The sequence below is a fragment of the Lissotriton helveticus genome, chromosome 9 (genome assembly GCF_964261635.1).
Source record: "Lissotriton helveticus chromosome 9, aLisHel1.1, whole genome shotgun sequence".
Classification (NCBI taxonomy): Eukaryota; Metazoa; Chordata; class Amphibia; order Caudata; family Salamandridae; genus Lissotriton; species Lissotriton helveticus.
The window spans coordinates 1,160,846,722-1,160,860,127 of record NC_136070.1 but is presented as its reverse complement, the minus strand read 5'-3'; the positions used below and the strand labels follow the sequence as shown (position 1 = coordinate 1,160,860,127).

The window sequence follows — 13,406 nt, the reverse complement described above, 5'->3', positions numbered from 1 at the left end:
CTTAGAGCCTTGAGGTGGTCGAAGGATGGGATAGATCTCCAGAGTCATCGATTAATCTGAAGGATCTTCTGTCTTCATTTAACCTGCCATCATACCACGGTTTTGTGGCGACTCTTTTCAGTTGAAGGGGAGCTAGTTTGTCTAGTAACGTGTTCATGGAGTGGAAGGAGTGACTGGTCAGACTATGAACATCGGATGATCCTTCGGGGGGGGAGCAAGCTGTTAGGGATGAAGGTTGAGAGTACTTTGGAAGTGATATTTTTCATATCCCGCTTCTAAATTTTCATTCTCGTGGGTTTTGTAGTGGGTACTTTAGTTGATTCATTGATGTTGAATGTAATGATGTGGTGGTCAGACCAGTCGCACGGGAGGATTTATTCTAGCACAGTGGAGTAATTTTTGTAAATTACCATATCGAGGATTGCGCCTTTATCATGTGTGGGACTGGTGCAGATTTGGGAGTGGTTAAGGTCTGTGAGGAAAGCTTTGAGGCTGTTGACTCCTGGTTCATTCAGGTCATCCCAATGGAGATTGAAGTCACTCAGGAATATTTGAGTATTATGAAGTTCGACATTTGTAGCTAGGATATCCATTAGGTGTTCGATGAAGATGAGGTTATCTCCTGGAGGGTGGTAGAATGTATGTAGTGAACATATTGGCTTGTTATCACTAGTGATACCTAGGTAGAGGTATTCGCAGGAAGATAATGATGGGGAGTGGGATCGGCTCACTGTTAGATTGCCTCGATGTATGCAAGCGATACCACCACCTGGCCTGTCCGTTCTGTCTAGTCTAGTGATGTCGTAGTTTGGGGCTACCAGTATGTCTAGAATGGACGTAGACTATTCATTTAGCCATGTTTCTGTCAAATTAGTAGGTCTGGTTCATTGGTAAGAATGAGGTCGGCTATATCAGTTGCATGTCTTGATGCTAACCTGCAGTTTAGAAGTATGCATTTTAGTGTGGTTTGATGTTTGTTGTGTTGGGTTCAGGTATGAGGGGGACTCTCATGAGGTTGTTTACAACTATACCTCTAGAGTTGTGTCTTGTAGCCCAATGGATATCAGGGGAGATGGAATGGATTGCGGGTCAGTGCAGAGAGAACAATGCCCGGTTACAAATCTGTACCAGTACCCAGCTTAAATGGATTTAGTCACAGAGCACATGACAGAAAGGATGACATCCACCACTTCTGGTAGCAAATCAAATGCAGTCAACTGCTACCGCTCAGTGCCCACGCATTTCAGGGTAGATGGTAAAGATACAGGTAGAGGACCCTGCCCGGTAACTGAGATAGGATGTGCTCACAAAGAAGGTGCCTGATAGGAGGACAGATGATCATGCTTAAGAGTTCCGGGTACCACAATCTCATGGCCCAATCCTGGGCCACAAGCATTACATTGGCCCGGTTATTCCTGGTCTTCAGACCCGCGGCAGAAAACGTAGAACATGGAAGGCATAAAGGAGGCCATTGCACAATTCCAGTCAGAATGCATTGCCCAACATGTGTTCATGCAGAAACTCTTATGTGCAAAGTTGTTTATAGTGCATGTTCTTGATAGTAGCAAAAAGATCTAGCCAGGGTTCTTTACACTGTTGGAAGACACCATATTAAACAGAGAAAAATGAGTTTAGATCAGGATTCACATTCCTCCATTAGCATACTCAGAATTGCTAAAAATACGGCAAACTCTCTGAAGGAAACCTTCTGGTCGCCATCCAAGTCCATCATCTTCATCGCCTCTTTTGCCATTTCCTCGTCTTTCCCAGAGGCAGATAGACTTGGGAACTTTTCCTTCAGAAGCTTGGACAGCTCCTCCTGGTTCAGCTCTCCATACTTACCATCAGCTCCACAGTATTTCTTAAATGTCTGGATCATAGCCCCACACAGCTCTTCCAGATGCATCTTGACTGTTTCGATCGCGAGCCTCAGGGTACAGGCAGAGAGCGCAGGATCCTGGACGAGAGAAGACACCATATGCCACCTCAGGATGCAGACTTGTGATCTGCCAGACGACATATGTACAGTTTGTCCACTCTGGAAATCATGGATCCTGCTAGGTGTTTTGCTATCAAGAAAATCACTAATCTGTGAAGTCCTTCAGTGCTTCTTATTGAGTTCTACTTTGTTCAATATATACTTCACTCCACTTGCAGACCTTAGGCACAGTTATGGCTAATTCACGATGGCACGCGTAGAAGACACACAAATTGTTCTCTGTTGGAGTACAAAACCATTGTGCTCATCAAACACTACAAGACTGCCTGCAAGGAGTTAACCACCAGGCTGCAACTATTAATTCAGGTTATACCACAATAAGACCAAAGTATAGCTGTCTGGTAAAGCGTCCAATATTTGGTGGCCGTCTGTGTTGGGAAACATTCAATCTCCTAGTGCATCAGATAGAAATCTGGGTGTAGTCTCTGGAGTGACTTTCTTACAAAACGAAAAACCCAACATACATTTTAAAATCACAGCTACGTCCTTATTTTAACCAAAAAGGCAAAGCTGTGTGTTTCTAAGGGCTTTGAGTCCTTGTATAGGCAGTAGGAGAACTGGGTGCAGGTCTTTTCTTATCTTGTCCTTAAGTTCTGGAAATCCCTTTCTCCAAGCTTAGAATCAGAAATTAATCGCATGAAGTTTCAAAACTTTTTTTTGATAGACAAATTTGTATTGTTTTTTCGACAAACTATGCCAGCCAGTCATCATTATACAATGTGAATATAAGATCAGTCAACGGCTCGACTCTTCCTCAACTCGGAGCCGGTAAGGTGCAAAATAAAATGCAATTGAACATTCCCTGCAGGTCTATTGCAACTCCCCCAAGTACTTCCCCCACACCCTATGATACTTTTTAGGACAACCGCGCGCCTCATACATGATTTTTTTTTGTGTGGCACACCAGTCGACTCCTCTCCGCCATTGCCCAATGCACGGGGGAACAGGGCATTTCCAAGATTCAGCTATGTCCCTCTTAGCCACCACCAACGCCATAGTAAGAAACCGCTATTAATTTCTGGACCCATCCAGCCCATCTGTAATACCCTGGAGTGCGTGCTGTGGGTCGTGAGGGACGTCCCACCCCAGTATTTCCGTGAGTTCTTCCTCAATGTCACCCCAGAACATAGTCAAACGAAGACATGCTCATACCAAGAAATCAGCCGGTGCATGGGCGCACCTGGTGCAGGCTGGGTCGGGCAAAAACCTGCCCGGTGAATGCGTGACGGGGTCAGGTAGGCTGCATGCAACTAGTATAGCTGGACCATACGGAGCCTGGCTGATGCGGTGACCGTCCTGGGAGCCGCAAGAGCATCGCATCAGTCTTTCTCCTCCAGTATGCCACCCACTCTCCCCATTGGTTTCAGAGTCGATCTAGCGTGGTCGGAGTGTTGTTGACCAGTGTTCGGTAGATGCGGGTGATAACCATCCCCCCTGCCCCAGTCCCCCAGCATAATCTGCACCTCTGGCAGGCTGTGTTCAGGGATACGCGTGTCCTCCGTGAGATGTACGTGGAGGGCATGGCACAGCTGTAGTTATTTATAAAATTGGGTCTGGTGCAGGGAGTACCGGGTGCGGAGGTCTTTGAAGGAGTGCATGTGACCGCTTGCCCATATATCACCCAATTATGAGATCCCTATAAGGTCCCAGGATCTAAAGGCCTGCAGCCCACTAACCTCTCTAAGCCAGGTGCCTTGCCAGAGGGGCGTGCACTGGGTCAGCTTTTGTGTCCATTTAGTGTGTCGCAGTGCTGCCCGCCAGGCTAATAGCGAGGAGCGCGTCACCTCCGGTAGTCGGGATGGAATGGGCTCCTCATATAACAGACTGGATTTTGGTTAGGCCTAACTCGCCCAGCTCAAGCCTGTAGGCCGGGTGGGACCAGCCCCCCATTAAACCAGTTTTGTATGGATAGCAAGAGCGTGGCCAGAAAATACAGATATAAATGGGTCATCCCCAGACCCCCATCAAATGAAAGAACCCTACATACGCTCAGGGCCAAGCGAACCCTCCCCTTCCCCCAGAGGAACATAGAGGCTATGCTCTCCAACTCCCGAAACCAGGCCCTCGTAAAGCAGACAGGGATGTTTTGGAGAACATAGAGGAACCTGGGGAGAGTAATCATTTTAAACCAGGTGACTCCCCATAGGGTTCAGTGGTAATGTTTACCATTTCTGGAGATCTGCCTTAGCTCTTTTCACCAGGGGAGTAACGTTGAGGGCCCAGCCTAGCTCAGGGAGCAGAGTCACCCATATCCCCAAGTATTTTAACGATTGGCGTCGGAGCGGTATGTTGGACTGCCAGTCATGTAATTCTCTGGACAGATGGAGAGGGACGAGGACCGACTCGTCGGGATTTAGCCACACGCCGGCTCAAAGGAGTGTAGAATCTGGAGGCATTGAGGGCCGGATCGCGCGGGATCTGCTAGATAAATAAGGACGCCGTCTGCATAAAGAGTGATCTTGTCAGCCTCTGCATAGGGCCATTCCCATCTTTGCACACGCCCTTCAGACCGTATCAGGGCCGCGTGGGGTTCCATCGCCAAAGCGAAGAGCAGGGGGAAGAGGGGACATCCCTGCCTTGTTCCCCAGTGGATAGAGAGGGGCTCAGACAAGACCCCATTGACTAGAACGGGCGCCCTCGGGCGGGCATACAGAAAACGAACCAGACCCCGAAAGTGGGGACCAAAACCGACCGCAGCGAGGACAGCATCTAAAAAACCCCAGTCCACCAAAATCAAAAGTTCTCAAAGTCCACAAGGAGGACCGCCAAATAGTGGTGGTGAGCCAGAGCCAGGGCCAAATGCAACCTTCAGAGACAATGCTGGGTATCGCGCGGGGCATGAACCTGCACTGGTCCAGGTGAACCAACACGGACAGGTAGGGTTTTAACCGCTGGGCAAGAATCGTGGCGAAAAGTTTCCGCTCCGTGTTGATAAGGTAGATGCGCCGGTAGTCTGTACACCGTGGGGAGGGTTGCTGAGATGTGGGGAGGGGGGCTGAGATTTGGGGAGAACCACAATGGTGGCCATGTCCGTCTCGGGAGGGAAGGAACCCTTTTCAGCCGCCTCCTCAAACAGGTTAGCGAAGTGCGGAATGAGGGTCTTGCGATATACAGCATTGTATTCCTGAGGGAGGCCATCCGGGTCCGGGGTCTTGCCGAGGAGGTAAGGGTTATTTCTTCACCAATCTCTTCGTGGGTGATAGGGCGGTCCAGGTCTGCCTGGAAAGGGGTCCAGGTGGGGAAGGCGAGCACCCCCGGCCCCCAGAAAGCCCGAGAGCGAAAGTGTCGGGCTTTTGGCCGTATAGAGTTGGTGATAGTAGGAGGCGAAGGCGTGAGCCATCTCCAGTGGGGAGCGGCGTACCGATCCGTCCAGGTCTATTATTTCGGGGATAATGCGGTTCGCCCTGGGATAGGGTAGCCAATCAATGGAGAATTGAGAAGTTCTTGTCGCCCAGCCATATACTGTGGCCACTGAGGAGCGCCAGAGGAGTTTAGTTGCCCCTAAGGAGAGCTGTTTAATCTCAGCGCGGAGGTGAGCAAGTCTCTTAGGAAGCATCAGCAACTGCGGAGGAGGACTGTTCGGGGTGCAATGCTTGCACCTCTCGTGAGGTTATCTGCTGCAGCTGCGCTTGCCGCTAGTGCTTGAGCTGGCCCTTAGCAACACCCCAGATAGTGGCCTTGCTTGCTTCCCAGAGGGTGCCTGGAGAGGACACCGACCAGTCATTGGCCAGGAAATACTGCTTGAGTTCCTTCCCCACTACCTTCCGGAACTCCTTATCCTGGAGAAATCAGGCGTTCAACCTCCACGTCAGACGAACTGAGGGTGGGGGGGCCCCCGTGCTCAGTAGCACCGGAGAGTGATCAGATGTACCCTTAGGGAGGATACGGACAGCCTGGATCACGGTGTAGTCCGTTGAGGGTACAAAGATCGCATTGATGCGTGCCTGCGTGTGGTTGGCTTCAGAGGTTTAAGTGAATTGTTTAGTGTGGCTGCCAGGTACGCCATGCGTCGCAGAGGCCCAACGACTCAGACCAGTTTGTTAATTGTTTCGCCTGCGCGAGTTTACTGTGGGGTGGAGGGCCCGTCGTGTCCAGATCTGGGGAGAAAACCGCGTTAAAGTCACTCCAGAGGAAAGTGGGACCCAAGGGCAAGGAGGTCAATAGCTCAGTGGATTTTTCCAGGGTCGCCGTGCGCATCAATGGGGTGAGTATATGGATGTTAAGTTAAGGGGGTTGCCATTCAACAAGCCACAAAGGGCCACCGAAGTGCCTTAGGAGTCTTGGAAAACCTATGTAAGCACAAATGGAAGCGATTGCTTCAGCCCGACCACCACCCAGCGGAAGCCCCGTGTGAAGCCCAAATGCCATACCCTGGAATACCCATAGTGTGCCAGGAAGGGACAGTGATTGCCCAGCAAGTATGTCTCAAAACGGTTTTAAGACCTGACTTTACCGGTATTCCTTTCTGCATTTAACTCACTGCTGGGACACCCTTATTGTGGGGCTGTTGTGCTTAAAAAGTGCTTCATTCACTCATGCCCACCAATAGAACCCAAAAACGCAAAGGGGATTTATTTATTTATTTTATTTTGAAAGTTTTATATAGCGCAGACAAGATCCTTGCAGATATCAGAGCGCTTTACATAGAAGGGGTACATGAGGGAGCATAGTCAGACAGGGATTCTTACAGTTTGTAAAATGTAAATTTAGCTTCAATCCTGTGACACAGCCAGTAGTAAGGTGCATTTGTATTATGTGATCCAAGGCGTGAACAACACATTTTAAATAGACAAACTAACAACAAGCAGCAGGCCAATGCCCTAAAGACAGGGTAATCAAATATACTTACATTCTGGTGGAAGTCTGTTCTTCCTAAAAGCCAATCTTTCGGTTTTCTTTCTGCTTTCAGCCAAGCTAAATAGGACTCCATAAACATACTGACGAACTGGCCGGTAAAGTAAAGCAGCAGGAGGCAGGTCTTTGTTGATCTCATCCTCAATTGCCACTTGGATTTTGATTTCACCCTGTAAAAATGAGAAACATGAGTGGACAAGGCCCTTGAGAGTTTTTTTTTTTTTAGTAAATGTTGTAAAAAAAATTATGAAATTCTTACACACTTTAGAAACAAGCAAATTTGGATTGGTGAATTGTAGTGCAAATTTGGAAGGGCATATAGTTTAGCACTTACAAGTGGGAAGAAAACATTATGTACATGTAAAACTTGGTTTACAGCTTGCATGGTTGAAGATTCACATGCTGTGCAAATTCCTGACACCTAGTGTGGGGTTAGTACTATTAGAAGTTTCTGTATGACGGAGTTTGTTTTCGGGTAAATTGCTGTACATACTTTGGATCCCATATTACATCAATAAAACCCCACATCAGATTGCATTCTTGCCAACCATGCCCCGCCCTTTTCCAGGGTATGCGTGTATGTGTGGCAAAACAAACAAAAAGCCTCTGCACTGGAAGTAAATATGAACCAAAGAACTTCAGTGTGCTTGCTTCCGGGGACGAGGGCAGGGCGCATTTGTAACTATAGCACTACAAGCTACAAAATAAGTATTACAGGCAAGTAACCTCTTCCATTTATAGCATGTGCAGCGGTGGGTCTAATGCTGAGCATTGGCAGAAACTGTTAATATCCAAATGGCGAGCCCTATTATTCCAAACGCATCTGGGCACATATAAACTTGTAAATACAAAGAACAATGCTTTGGAACAAATACTCGAATAATAATTAAATGGCTAGGAAAACATCAATTAGTCCTCCCACTGAAACAAATTCTCAACGTTATTTATTATAAATTAATGTCGCCAACACAAAATGCAGTTCACAAAAAAGGATATATATATATATATATTCACTGAAAAAACCATAGGTTATAGACCATATATAGTTAGGGATTAGCTTTTACAAAACCTTATTTTACTCGCACAAAACCATTGAAATTCGCATATATAGTTAGTTGCGCTAACTATATATCGCGCACCCGCAATCCACTGCTGATGATGTCACATATTACATCATTCATGACATGGTCAGTGACATCACTGATGACATCACTGATGACATCTCAAATGACATCACTGATGACATCACTGATGACATCATCCAGTGACTGTGTGTTTCTGTAAAGTTTAAATATGTTTGATATATTGAAGAATGAGTGGATGTATAAGTGTCTGGATGAAGGATTTAGTAGGTGCGTGACTGACTGTATGAGTGAGTGAATAAATGTGTTGTACTAAATGCATGGGTTAGTGACTAAACTGTCTGAATGTGTGCATCAGTATGTCTGTTGTGATGTAAACTGCTGCATGTGTTGATCATTAGCTATACGAGAGGCTATATGTGTTATTGATTGGTTGCCCAAGTATTTGTATGGGAGATTGAGTTTGTGTGGGGGTGGCTGGGAGGTGTGTGACTCTGTGCATAGATGTGTGAGCAGTTGATTCACTAGGTGTATGAGTTCAAGAGTGCATGTGGAAACAGCTACATGGGCGGTTGACTGTGTGCATGAGTGTATTGATGAGTGAATGGATATCTCAATGCTACACGTCATAGTAAGTACATATGTAAAACACAGTACATGTGAGAGTTGGCATATATAAATAACTGTGCATGAGAGCCACTGAATGTGTGAGTGGCTGTATGGATCATTGTGAACTTGTATCAGGGATTGTATAAGAGAGTAAATATGTGTTAGTATATGTTTGAATAAGTAAGGTGTGTATAACTGTATAGTTGAGGAAATGGAGGTGAGATTGTTTCTTTGCATGACTGACTAGGTGTGTGAGTAACTCCATGGATGAGTGACAGTGTGTGAGTCTGTATACACTGAGTGTATCTAAGGTTATATTAGAGTCTGAAGAGGTTCATCGTATTAGCACAAGAATGATGTCAAATGAGATGTCATCAGTGATGTCATTTGAGATGTCATCAGTGATGTCATCAGTGATGTCACTGACCATGTCATGAATGATGTAATATGTGACATCATCAGCAGTGGATTGCGGGTGCGCGATATATAGTTAGCGCAACTAACTATATATGCGAATTTCAATGGTTTTGTGCGAGTAAAATAAGGTTTTGTAAATGCTAATCCCTAACTATATATGGTCTATAACCTATGGTTTTTTCAGTGAATTTTCGTGGTTTTGTAAATGCTAATTCCTAACTATATATGGTCTCTAACCTATGGTTTTTTCAGTGAATTTCAATGGTTTTTTAATAGCAAATATCAAAAGCTGTCGAATGTCAAGTACGTGGTAAGTAAAAATATTTTCGTGTTTATGCACACTGATCTGCTTTGAATGCTGCCCCCCCCCTCATTTCTATTAGGAGTACTCTCTCTTTGCAGATAGTGAAGGGTAGTTAACGCAGGCCTTTGCCCCCGTTGTAATCCGTCGTGCCTGCTTCTCTCTCCATTTGATTGATTGTTATCCAAGCATTTACTGTTTTAGAATTGTTTCTCTTTGGTTCATTCTCTATTTACAAACAAGCACAGAGTCGCAATACTCTGTTTAGTCTTTGCAGATAGTGAAAAATCGTGTAAAAAAACAAAAGGAATCGAGCAAAATCAGTAGGCCACTAATGGGATCTCTTTTTGACCTCGCTAAAATAGAAACATTAGGAACAACCCCTCATGAGAAATACGAAACTAGTGAGATGAACTGAGCTCCACACCATGATGGCTGCAAGACAGCTCGGCTCCGCCACCCACCCCGCCCAAAATAACGATAAACTCTAAGCAAATATTACAAATATATACAACACACCAGCAAAGTAACAGGGTAAAACATTTTATTAAATAACTATTTACATAACTATTTTATACTTTTTGTTGCCCGATCCGGCTAGCTCAATCGATCGAGCATGAAACTCATGCACTCTGATAGTTCAAAGTTTTGAGGAGTGCTTGTTAGACTGTCTGAAGCTTATTTGCACCTGCTACAGCTTCACTATTCTCAATGTAAGTGGGGGCTGTTTGAGGACGTGACTGCATTTGAAAACAATGTGATGCGGTGCCTCCCTGAACCGCTTGACGGAGGCCCCCGAGGGACGGTGTGATGGCGCGGACTCGGAGGGGGCGCTTGGCTCCGGCCCCCTCCCCAAGTCGTGTGGCCTGAGATCGCCCCAGACATAGGTGGCCGGCTCCCGGGGTCAAGCGGAAGTTTTTGCCTTTTGGTGACTCTTCCATTCTTGACCTTGTCCCACAATCCGTTTGACTTAAAGACACGCTGTAGTGGGGCGCCCCTTTACCGTTTCACTTGCCATTCCGCCCGCTTTTGCTACACTGTGCCTCTTCCGCTATTCAGCTGTTTACCGCCCGCTCTTGCGATTACAGCGTCTCGCTCACCATGTAGTTGAGTTGCTCCCGCTCTTGCGGTGTAGCGATAGGCGGCTGCCACAGGACTCTCAAAATGGCGGCCGGCTCTTCAGATTTGGGCGTGGTCCACTAAAATGGCCCTGCGACACCTTGGAACTCGGACGCTTGTCTGCTAGGGCTTGGGCTCCATTCTCGAAAGCGTCCCCTCAGCCTTGAAGATTCTACAAAAGTCTTGGGGGCCCCCGACTCCCGCAGGCTTCTGGTGGGGAGCGGCTGCCATGATTGCTTGTGGAATGGCCACGACGGAGCTACGAGATGGTGGTGCTCTCATGCTGACGCCAGCTTCAGTCTGAAACATCCAGAAACACTGTAGACTACCAATTCGATCAGTTCCGGTAGCGCCCCAACGTGACCCGGTAGAGAAGAACTTGCCCTCCCCTCTTTGACTGATGGTTCTTGTTGCCTGTCCCTTCTGTTGTCATTTAACAGAACTATTTAGCCTGCTGAAAGGGGTTGTGTTCCGACCGCTGGTTGGTGGAGACATTTTGACTATATTCTGGACCTGCGTTGTCGCGTAATGCGTCATATGACGCGCCGCGTTGGCGCATCCGGAAGTGCTCCGGTGCGCGAAGCGCAGCTTCCCGGAAGCGATCCGGGGCGCGGCGCGCAGCGCGTAACGTAAGCATAACAGGTCATGTGACTGGTTAATAAAACTTTTCATTGGTTCATTTTACTTTTCTTATTCTAATGATGAAAGGCTTGGTCATATGACCTAAAAATTACACTTTTTATTACTTTCGAACATTATTTTTTCTTAAACATATATGTTATAATGTTCCAAGCTAATGTACTTTCCCGGAAAATTTACAACTGTCCTGCAAGTAAAATATATTCCTTTTTCGAGAAAAAGGGCGTTTCTTCGTCCCATGACGGAGCCGTTGAGCAAAAGAGGCTCGGCCTGCTGTTTTACTCGCCGATACGCCTGAATATCAGATTCTTATCGATCACTTTATGTTGCAGGAGTAGAAAACACAACAGCCCTTGACCATTTATCTTTACTGTGTTCCTGCGTATTATACCTTTTACCCTTCATGTAATTGGACTGCTTTATTTCACTTGCCTTTTACTGATTCGAAAACAGTGACTATTATTAAAAACTTTACCAATGTAAATACTACTACCATGTTTTCTTTTAAAATCCTTTATTGTGAAAATGTCAGTATACAAATACGGGCCTATAACCACGTGGGCCGGCCACGGAGCAAACTGTAATCGTATATGATGAGGAGACATTTACACTGTAGAGGAACGTAACGGGCGGGCCATTAGGTTGCAAGAACTAAGGTGTCTAACAGTTGCGGAATCGGTGGACGTACATTTTATAATTAAAATACGACAGGGCCAGTTACAATAAAATTATCTAGATATACATTTGCGGGCAAGTACCATGGGTGACGTTAATTCGAACTTTCAATAGTACAGTAATCAATAACACATCAGAACTTAATATCAATAGGGATGTCGAAATATTCAATCAATTCTCGTCCCCGCCCGCCATGTGCTTCAAAACTGCATACGTATCTCGTGATATCAAGGTTGTGCAACCAGTACACAACAAGGAGTTACGAGTCCCATTTATTCCGGCGCCATTTTGGGCGAGGACGGGCAGGTCCAGGATATAGTCAAAATGTCTCCACCAACCATCGACTATGATGATGTTCATATGCTGTATTTATTAGAGTAACACTCATCTGTCCACATGAAATTAATTTGCTACAATCTAAACATGTCATTTTAATCTTTCCAAAGTTCTTCTGAATATTTGGGACCGTTTCCCTTGCCTCTGATGCGGTCATTGCCACTTCTTTGGTGAATGTACTGGCAGGTCGGGGGTTGTCCTCCAAATCTCTCTTTTGTGCAGCACTATAATTAATCGGTGCCACCTCTCCATATGACGATGCATGGTATAATTACCATAACTATATTTTTTTCGGTTCTTCTGGAGAGTACATCGTGGCAGATGAGGCAGGTAACGTACCGGGCATTTACCTTTTTTGCATGTAGAGGAAAAGAAAAAAAATTCGAGCGTCCGAGTTCTAAGGTGTCCCAGGGCCATTTTAGTGGACCAGGCCCAAATCCAAAGAACAGGCTGCCATTTTGAGAGTCCTGTTGCAGCCGCCTGTCGCTGTAGCAGCAAGAGCGGGCGAAACTCAGCTAGACGGCGCTCCACTGCAGATGAAGTGCCTCAACCTGGAGAGGCGGGAGAGGCTCGTTTGCGCCGCCTCCCCCCCCCCCTTCGGGCACCCCACGCCGTCTTTCGGCGCAGCATTGTAGGATGGCCACACCAGTGCGGCAACTTGCTAGACACCACCTCGGTGCCATCCGGATCTCAGCGCCCCACTGCAGATGAAGTGCCTCCACATGGAGAAGCGGGAGAGGCTCGTTTGCGCCGCCTCTCCCCCCCCACCCTTCGGGCACCCCACGCCGACTTTCGGCGCAGCATTGTAGGATGGCCACACCAGTGCGGCAACTTGCTGGACACCACCTCGGTGCCAACCGAATCTCAGCGCCTTGTGGTGTCTTCCATTCCGAAAATATTGTTGGCAGCATTTTGAAAGGAAAGATAAACAGCCGTTTGTGGCCCTCACTACACCGTTCTCCTAGTGAGTCTCACATTGTTACATTTAGGAAGAATGTTGAAGAGTAGTATGTTGAAAATCTGAAGCCATTGTTCTACAAACTCTCAACCAGCCTTGGATGGAAAAATCCTGAAGAATGTACAAACTGAAAACCAGTTTTTGTCTGTATAGCATTAGCAGCAACGCTTGAGTCAGCTTTGTGTGAAGCCGCCATTTTGATTCAAATCAATAGCGTCCCCCTGCACACATTCAGGGACCTGGTCGTGTCTTCAGGTCAAACGGATTGTGGGACAAGATGCACAAAGGAAAAGGAAAACAGTTCCGCCGGACCCCGGGAGGCAGCCGCCTATGTCATGGGCGATCTTAGGCCACACCAGGGCAATAGTGAAGCTGCAGCAGGTGCAAATAAGCTTCAGACAGTGTTACAAGCGCTGC

General features: G+C 46.7%; 1 protein-coding gene across 2 annotated transcripts in view; it reads right to left on the bottom strand.

Moving 5' to 3' along the window:
- Positions 1-13,406, bottom strand: part of FAM120A (family with sequence similarity 120 member A) — a 401,275-nt gene that overhangs the window by 165,059 nt on the left and 222,810 nt on the right. For both annotated transcript variants that reach the window (XM_078661614.1, XM_078661613.1), the window contains exon 10: positions 6,849-7,023. In XM_078661614.1, coding sequence (XP_078517740.1) covers positions 6,849-7,023 — 175 coding nt within the window. The remainder of the gene's footprint in view (positions 1-6,848; positions 7,024-13,406) is intronic.